The sequence below is a fragment of the Nicotiana tomentosiformis genome, chromosome 2 (genome assembly GCF_000390325.3).
Source record: "Nicotiana tomentosiformis chromosome 2, ASM39032v3, whole genome shotgun sequence".
Taxonomy (NCBI): domain Eukaryota; kingdom Viridiplantae; phylum Streptophyta; class Magnoliopsida; order Solanales; family Solanaceae; genus Nicotiana; species Nicotiana tomentosiformis.
In genome coordinates, this window is record NC_090813.1 from 119,792,312 (window position 1) to 119,801,657 (window position 9,346).

At 33.0% G+C, this 9,346-nt stretch overlaps 1 protein-coding gene and 1 non-coding gene across 2 annotated transcripts; both read left to right on the plus strand.

The window, feature by feature from the left end:
• Positions 1-2,284: 2,284 nt before the first annotated feature.
• LOC104115221 (uncharacterized) lies at positions 2,285-6,648 on the plus strand. The gene is made up of 3 exons (XM_009625807.4): positions 2,285-2,642; positions 3,848-4,117; positions 6,449-6,648. Exons 1-3 carry the CDS (start codon positions 2,441-2,443, stop codon positions 6,502-6,504), a joined length of 528 nt encoding a protein of 175 aa, XP_009624102.1. The 5' UTR covers positions 2,285-2,440; the 3' UTR covers positions 6,505-6,648.
• A 1,072-nt stretch (positions 6,649-7,720) lies between these two features.
• On the plus strand, positions 7,721-7,792 carry TRNAQ-UUG (transfer RNA glutamine (anticodon UUG)). Its single transcript has one exon. It is a non-coding gene; the product is annotated as a tRNA-Gln (tRNA).
• The last annotated feature ends 1,554 nt before the right edge of the window (positions 7,793-9,346 follow it).

The window sequence follows — 9,346 nt, forward strand, 5'->3', positions numbered from 1 at the left end:
TCTCCTTATGCCAAGTGGAAGCCTAGGAAAAAGCCACATGACTTAAGTAGTTAATAATTAGTTATTTAGTTAATAATTAGTTATTGGTTATTATTTTTGAATTTAAATATCTATAAAATAAAAAAATAAAATATTTTATAATAAAAAACGAAAATTGAAACAATACTGTCCATTTAAATTGGAGTAGTTTCAAGTTAGAGTTTTTAAATTATTTTAAAATAAAAAATAAAAATTACAAAAAATAAAAAACTGCCACATGACTTAAGTAGTTAATAATTAGTTATTTAGTTAATAATTAGTTATTGGCTATTATTTTTGAATTTAAATAGCTATAAAATAATAAAATAAAATATTTTATAATAAAAAACAAAAACTGAAACAATACTATCCATTTAAATTGGAGTAGTTTCAAGTTAGAGTTTTTAAATTATTTTTAAAATAAAATTAAAAAAAACTGCCAATTCAAAATTTCTTTGTTTTTTTAATAATTTTTCTTTTACTTTTTAAAAATAAAAAGTTTATTTATTCAGAAAATATTATTGAGAATAATAGAATAAAATAAAAAATAAAAAAATATATCTTCTATTATATTATAAAAAGAAACTAGCATACAAAAATTTATAAGTAATATGCTAATAAAAGTTTCTATTAACAATGCAATAATACTAAATATTTGATAATATAATAAAGAAATATACCGAACAATCCTATTATTCGATCCCTATATAAGTGTCATTAATTTAATAGAGATTTTATTCATTAAAATTCAGAAAATATTATTGAGAACAATAGGATAAAATTAAAATAAAAATATTTCAAGAATAAAAAAGAAAAATTGAAACAAATTTGTTCTTTTAAATTGGAGAGTAGTTTCAAGTTGGAGTTTTTAAATTATTTTAAAATAAAAAACAAAAATTACAAAAAATATAAAACTGCCAATTCAAATTTTCTTTGTTTTTTTAAATAATTTTATTTCAAAAATAAAAAGTTTATTTATTCATTAAATACTATTGAGAATAATAGAATAAAATAAAAAATAAAAAAATCTTCTATTATATTATAAAAATAAAGTAACATACAAAAATTTAAATAAAATAATATGCTAATAAAAGTTTCTATTAACAATGCAATAATACTAAATATTGGATAATATAATAAAGAAAAATACCCTACAAGCCTATTATTCGATGCCTATATAAGTGTATTTAATTTAATAGAGATTTAATTCATTAAAATTCAAAAAATATTATTGAGAACAATAGGATAAAATTAAAATAAAAAAATATTTTAAGAGTAATAAAATATATATCTTCTATTATATTATAAAAAAAAATATTAAATAAAGTAATATGCTAATAAAAGTTTCTATTAACAATGCAATGATACTAAATATTGGATAATATAATAAAGAAAAATATTTAACAAAAAAGTTATTTAATGACTACACAATTCTCTATAATTTAATAGAGATTTTATTTATTAAAATTCAGATGATATTATTGAGAACAATAGGATAAAAAATTTTAAAAAACTATTTCAAGGGTAATAAAATATATATCTTCTATTATATTACAAAAATAAAGTAGTAAACAAAAATATTAAATAAAAAGTTTATTTATTCATTAAATACTATTGAGAATAATAGAATAAAATAAAAAATAAAAAAAATCTTCTATTATATTATAAAAAGAAATTAGCATACAAAAATTTAAATAAGGTAATATGCTAATAAAAGTTTCTATTAACAATGCAATAATACTAAATATTGGATAATATAATAAAGAAAAATACCTAACAAGCATATTATTCGATGCCTATATAAGTGTCATTAATTTAATAGAGATTTTATTCATTAACATTCAGAAAATATTATTGAGAACAATAGGATAAAATTAAAATAAAAAAATATATTTCAAGAGTAATAAAATATATATCTTCTATTATATTATAAAAAAAAAAGCAAGCAGCCAAAAATATTAAATAAAGTAATATACTAATAAAAATTTCTATTAACAATATAAAAATATTAAACATTTGATAATAGAATAAAGAAAAATATAGAACAAAAAAGTTATTCAATGACTATATAAGTCCTTTTAATTTAATAGAGATTTTATTATTAGGTATATTATATTGACAAATAAGTTTGCAATTAAAATTTATGAAAGCAATACATTCTAATATGTTCAAACAAGCCTATCATAATTTAATTTAATTAATATTTTTTAATATTGACCACGACCACTAGTTTTGTTTAATAGTGCACCCTTTTGTGCTATTACTTGAGTCAAAACTTACTCCTACCCTGTATTTACTGCAGGTTACAATCACTTGTATGGTGGGTCCTTCGAAGGTAAATCTAAGGTTAGGAGCTATTTGATTGCGTGGGGATAAATATTAGAGTAGCACTGTTCATCACAGGAAGTGATAAGCATTGACCATGTCGCTCGCAATTCCAACTCTTCAATCTCAGCTTTTCAGGACTTCACCATCCATTAGAGCTGAGTCACGCACGGCGGATCTTTATCTACCGCTCCCTACTACTCCTTTCGCTCGTGCTCTTCGGTTCTCCAACAATCCCACTATCTCAATTGCTACCGGAAACCAGGCCGGACGGTTAAGATCTGTTTGTTGTCTATCTGGTAAATGGATTCTTAATTTCTTAGAATAGTAATTTATTAGGGTTTTTAAATCTGTGTAGGTATTTCTCAATAAAATTACTCTCTTTATGTGTTTATTTCTTCTGTGTTTGTTTGTGTAGTTGAGTGAATTTGTGTATAAGCGTCTGATTTTTAATGGTGTTGGAAGTAAGTACATGGTAATGTCAGATTATTGAGAATTTTCTGGTGAAACTTAGATACTAAATCAAGAGGGCAAATCTATGCCTCTTTCTGGCAGATTGCCTTTTGTGACTTGAATTAATTGCGTTTTAATTAGTAGTAAGTTATAGTATCTGTTTATTGGCTTGTCTAAACCATGATCTTATGCACAATTTGGGATCGTTTTGTTTTCTAAAGAATGACTTGTTAGATTTTTTTTTTCTAAAGAATGACTTTTTAGATTCAAATAGCTGTTAATGATGTAATTCTTATCATTAATGCAAACAAAGTAAATAGCTTAGTGAAAAAGTCACTCATTTTTATAAGCATTCATAGATCGAGATCCCAAGTATAAATACTTGGCCAATCGATTTAAGTTCTTACCAGTCCTGCGAGGTGGGGAGGTTAGTCTCAGAGGTGGAGAGAGCTTGAAAGTTTTGTGCAAGGTATATTAAATACCAACAAGGTTGTTAGTATTCTCTTTGTTGGTAGAAGCTCACTTAGTAGAAGATCCTTGATTGCTAGCAGAGGCAATTCGTGAAGCAAGATCTAGATGAAAGTAGATATTATTCGAGGATATTGTACGTCCTCTGTATTGGCATTGTTTGTAGGTTATTGAGAAGAGTTTTGATGTTAAGGATGGTCTTGTTGAAAAGAAACCTTTGGTGAATGACATCCTTTCAATCAGGCTTTGGCGGAATAGATGCTTGCTTGATGCTTTTTAGTAAAGCATCCAGATAAGATTTACAATTTTCGATTTATGCCTGCAAATAAGTGTCATAGAGAAACCTGTTATCATCCGACCTTTTGGCTGCTCCAGGTTGTGTGCATCTTTTTTCTTGTAAACTTCTGATATACACAAGGGAGTCCTTTTGCTCATTTAGCCTTTGTCTATCATTTTATGTTTTTATATTTCTCTCTGCTTATACTTGGAATTTATCAATTCGTCTGTGTATTCTTTAATTTGTTAGCTGCAAAGAATTAAGAATTGCTGACATGTGTTTGGATGCACCTTCATGCTCCTGTAGCTCTGAATCCTAACTTGAAGGATACGCTGGATAAGGTTGTCACATCACAAAAAATTGTGCTGTTCATGAAGGGTACCAAGGACTTTCCACAATGCGGATTCTCAAATACCGTTGTACAGATATTAAAATCGCTAAATGCACCCTTCGAGACAATAAATATCCTTGAAAATGAAGCACTTCGTCAAGGATTGAAGGAGTATTCCAGTTGGCCAACTTTTCCACAACTCTACATTGATGGGGAGTTCTTTGGTGGCTGTGACATCACTGTAGGTAGGTATACAAATTGATACTTTGATATGCATAAAAGAAAAATTATTTTTGAACATGCGTTCTCCTCGACTATTCTACTGTGTACAAGCTTCGCACTAGCACAAGTATCAAGTAACATTGCCCATGCTTAGGCAAATGGGAAGAAATTACCTAGTTGTTTTTGTGTTTGCCGGGATTCAGACCTTAGTCTCTCACGAAGGAATTTCTTGTTTCCTTTTAGATTTTATTGACAAACTTGTAGGTTTAGTGAATAATTCTTACTTTCCTGGTTGTTTGCTATTTTGATGAACTACTGTTAAGTTGGAATTTTGTTCACGATATGGTGAATTATCATAATTCTTGAACTCTGGGATTGGGCACTTGTTGCTGTGAAGATCAAACATAACTACCACAAAATAGTTTGGAGAGAATGTAAGAATCCTCTACACTCATACTCAGTTCAACCTCCTATGCCAAATAGTTCACCTTGTTGATCATGTCTTCTCTTCCCCAACACTCAACTGCTAAGGTAGTTCTTTTCCAGTCATTCAGATCTCTTGAAGTCTTTTTAAATTGTTTTCTTTTCGATTCTTTTAAAACTATGGTTTAATATGGGTAAGGATATCTTTGCTATCTCTTGAGTCTTGCATTTCTATTACTAACCTTGTCATACTTTTATCAAATTGCTCTCTTACTTTCAAGTCCCTCAATTTAAGATCTCAAACTTGTAATCTGTCTAAATTAACTCTAATTGAGAATGAAATAAAGGGATTCTATCCCCGTGTTCCCAAAATTTGTTTACTGTCTTTCCAACCGGGAACCTTTTCCATATGGATGGGCACTCAAGAATTGTCTCTACACAACCCATTCACTGCAGACGTCTAAACATATTCTCGATATCTTTAGCTACCTCACAGTGTTGAAAATGTTATTCACTGATTTTACCCAAGGCATGAACATGTAGTTTCCGTTGCTCCACATATTCTCCCTTTTCGTTAAATAATCTTGAGTATGACAACTTCCATCCTATTGTCTGCCCAAAGGAGGCTACCTCTATGGCAGGCTTTGTCTTCCAGATGATATTTCCATGTATATTGGACATCTTCCATCCTGCCTCTACAGTCTATCCAATTAAACGTAGAAGGATTCCACTGGGAAGACCACTTTTCCTTCTGTCAAGATCAGTGCGTTTAGTTCCAAGGTTATGACATAGATCAGTGCATTAAATTCCAAGATTATTACTTAGAAAACCTGCAACCTGACCATGAGTTGTTTGACCATTTGGATCCCTAGTCACTGCAATCTGTAAGGAATCTCAAACACAAGCAGCAGTTCTGATTTATAAGAGTGATGGCTTGAACAATTAGAATTTGGATGTGAGGCTAATCTGAACAAATCAGGGAATTCTTCCTGTGGTGAATAAGATTGATTGGTATTGTCGTAACACTGATGGTTAGTTTTCTCAGTATACAATTGCTAGCATTGTGAAATTAATCCCTCCTGGAGTTCCCCTTCATTCTCCAGTTCTCGATCATCAATATATATTATTTCAATCAAATCGTAACTTGCATGTGCATTTACCATTCTATTAAAACAACATGTATTATTATCTCATGTATTATTATTTCTATTAAACCACAAGAGGGGTTGCTCTGATGGTAAGCAACCTCCACTTTCAACCAAGAGGTTGTGAGTTCGAGTCACCCCAAGAGCAAGGTAGGTAGTTCTTGGAGGGAAGGATGCCGAGGGTCTATTGGAAACAGCCTCTCTACCTCATGGTAGGGGTAAGGTCTGCGTACACACTACCCTCCCCAGACCCCACTAGTGGGATTATACTGGGTTGTTGTTGTTGTTGTTGTAGTATTATCTCCCTTTTTCATCACCTCATATTTTGTGCCTGTGTCACACCTCCTATAATCTATACTGTACTACTAGTGATTTTTTTGACTTGACCTTGAATTCCTTCTTTTGAGCTCCTCCTCCTTCAATAGTATCCCTCCCATCTCTTTTCTTTCCAGAACCTGTAAGAAAGGTTGCTATGTTGATCTCCATTCTACTGAAGACCTCCCTGTTCCATCTTATCAATCACCCTTCAACGTTGATATTTGTTGGCTGTCTAAGCATGTAACTGGGGTAAACTTCTTTACACTTTGACTGTAGACCACTTGCTTATTAATCATAACAAGCGTCTAGGTATTATACTATCTTTTGGAATTTACTGCAGCTTTCATCTCTTCAGCGCAAAGACAAATTTTGAGCACTCAATGCTGCTGCCTTCATCATGGTTTGCCTCAAGTTCTGATTCGTGCTGATTGGAGTCTAACAAGTTACAATTTTTTTTTGTTATTACAGAGGCATACAAGAGCGGAGAGTTGCAAGAATTGCTAGAAAGGACGTTGTGCTCCTGATGGATTCAGATGTAATAAACCCATTCTTGAATAGTTATGGACGATCATGTGTATGTTTTATCTTACTGCAGATGATAAGTATATACTTTATGTTTGTTTCCTGATCAAGGACTGGACTTTAAGAGATGAATACATTTTGGAAAATACGGTTTTCTATTGCATCCATTAAGTAAGAATTGCAGGGTGCTTGAGATGTGAAGTTATATAATTTACTTTTTCAACGCAATAAATGACAGGAACAAACATCGCATGAGAACATGCGTTTTACGATGAGCAGAATGCTTGTCCAATATGAAATACTCCAGGAGTCAAAGCTATGACTACAGAATGGAAACTCTTAACTACTAATCCTCACTCCAATTCAAACTCCCTGCACTACGATATTATATTTTCTTCCTATTCCTCTCGGAAGAGAGCGTTCTACTACTAACATTTTCCTCACAAGTCACCCCAAAAGGAAAGAAACCAGAAACTAATTCACGAGTTTCGACAATCATATATCTTTATTGGTGATGGACTCAGGTTGTGCGCACTCGATTATGAGGTTGTCGAAGCTCCCTTGCTTTTATTTCCATGTGGCTCGCGAGTATATTTGAAAATCAATTTCATGTAACACGGGGGCGGATCTTTAGTGTTAATTATAGGGCACGTGAATCAATGGTTCCTCTACCAAACTAGATATTTTATGTAAGTATTTTCTAGAATTGGTCAAATATTATGTATTGGCACCCATGCTTTATATATGTTGAATGATGCACTTGGTTCAATACTTAATTATTTACTCAAAGAAACATGGATCAATTCCCAGTAAGTATTATTTTTCCTCCTTTCTTTAATAGTGCACCCATGTTCTAGAAATTTTAAATCCACCTCTCATGTAACATACACTGTCTCCCAGTTTGTGACTATCTAAAAATGAAATGAATAACCTCCTATTCAACAAATAGAACACAGAATGAGGAACGTTAGAGGCAGCCCTCACGTTACATACAAAATGTCATTTCCTAAAGCCACTACCAGAAGCTATTCTAAGGCATGTGTGACGTTCGACCATAGACAATCAACTGCGAGTTCAATTGTCATTGTTTTTCTTTTTAAGGAATTTTTTGGCGCCCAAAAAAATTATAATTGAGTAAATTTAACATGAGTGTATTGTGACTCAACTGACGGGGTAAATAAAGATTATTTAATTTCAAGTTATTTCAAACTAGCAATTGGTTTCATGGTGTAGTGGTTAGCACTCTGGACTTTGAATCCAGCGACCTGGGTTCGAATCCCGGTGAGACCTTACAGTTCTTATTCTGCATCATTTGTGGCTTCTTTTTATACTTGTTCCCCCATCCTCCACGTGTTATGGATACAATGTTTGTTGTGGCGTAGGCGTAGTTTGAGATTGCAACTGGAAGTGGGAGCATGTTTGCGAAGAAGAGAAAAAGATTCGGGCAGTCAATGGTGCCGGAGGAGTTGTTTACTGACAAGGGTTTGATGGAGAATAGGCTTCTACCCTATCAGTATTTGAAGTTGATACGAATCTTTCGCAACACGACCCCTGATGATATTGATATTATGATATCTGCCGGGTACCAGGCCAGGAAGTTGGAGAATATTGCTAATACTAGTTGGGATAAGTGGTTGAGGTTTTTGGACTGGTTGACAACAGAGGATTGCCAGAAATTTGTTGCAATGAAGAGGCGTGTTAGTGGTGATGTCTTTGATGTTCCCGATGTGAATAGGTTAGCCAACTTTGAGCTGCAGAGGAACGAGATGCTTAAGGGGTGAAGGAGATTAGGACAGTTGCTGAGGAGGAGATCGTCGCTATTGAAGAACAAATCAATATGCGGCATGAGAAGATGAAGAGTGATATTGCTGAGCATGGGAAGCATTTCAAGCCAGTGTGTGATTAGCAACCAGAAGTTGAATGAGAAGTGCTGGGAGTATTATAAGAAAGCCGACAATGAAACAGATGAAGGAGGCGTTTGATATGTTTTCTGAGGTGGTAGTCAAGGAGAAACGTATTGAGTTTCTGGGACATGTGAGTCGGTTTTTGAGGTTAGGATTGTTGTGAGCATGTTGTCTTTGTTCGAATATGTTTAAAGAAGGGCATAAGAAAAGGGAAGTGTGTTGATGCATAGTCTAGAGCCTAATTGTAGCAAATAACCACGGTCATAGGTGCAGTGTGCTTTGAACGATAAGAGTTTAATTTTGTTTCGTCTACTATATGATGGTTTGTTCGAGGACGAACAAAGGTTTAAGTGTGGGGTAGTGATGTTTGGCATATTTCGATATGTGTTAATGTTACTTTACCCATGCTTTAACCACTTTTTGATGTTATTTAATCTTTAAAACACCCAACATGGTGTAATTATTGGTTTGATGACTAATTAAGTTATGTGTGACGATTTAAGGTGTTCGGAGTGCAAAATATGAAGAAAAGGTGGTTTAGCTAGAGGAAGAAGGGTTGGATGCGTCGCATCCAACCTAGGAAAACATCATCCTGCATGCAACCTTAGCAGTGAAGTTGTGCCATCGCGTCCACCATCGCATGCGAAGCTGAGAAATAGAGGACAAGGTGGATGCGTCGCATCCGCCTTCGCAGGCAAAAATTGAAATGGAGGACAAGGTGGATGCGTCGCATCCACCTTAGCATCAATCCCTGAAGCCGAATTGGACTAGGAATGGGAGAGCTTTGGCCCACGACTTTTGTACGCAATATATAAGCTAAAAACGCCTCTTTTAGGTTATCTAACATATTGGGAAGAGAAAAAAACCAGGAAAAAGCTGTGAAGGCCGGAATTCATCAAGTTTCATCTTTCTCCCACCAAACTTAGTAATTTTTATGTTT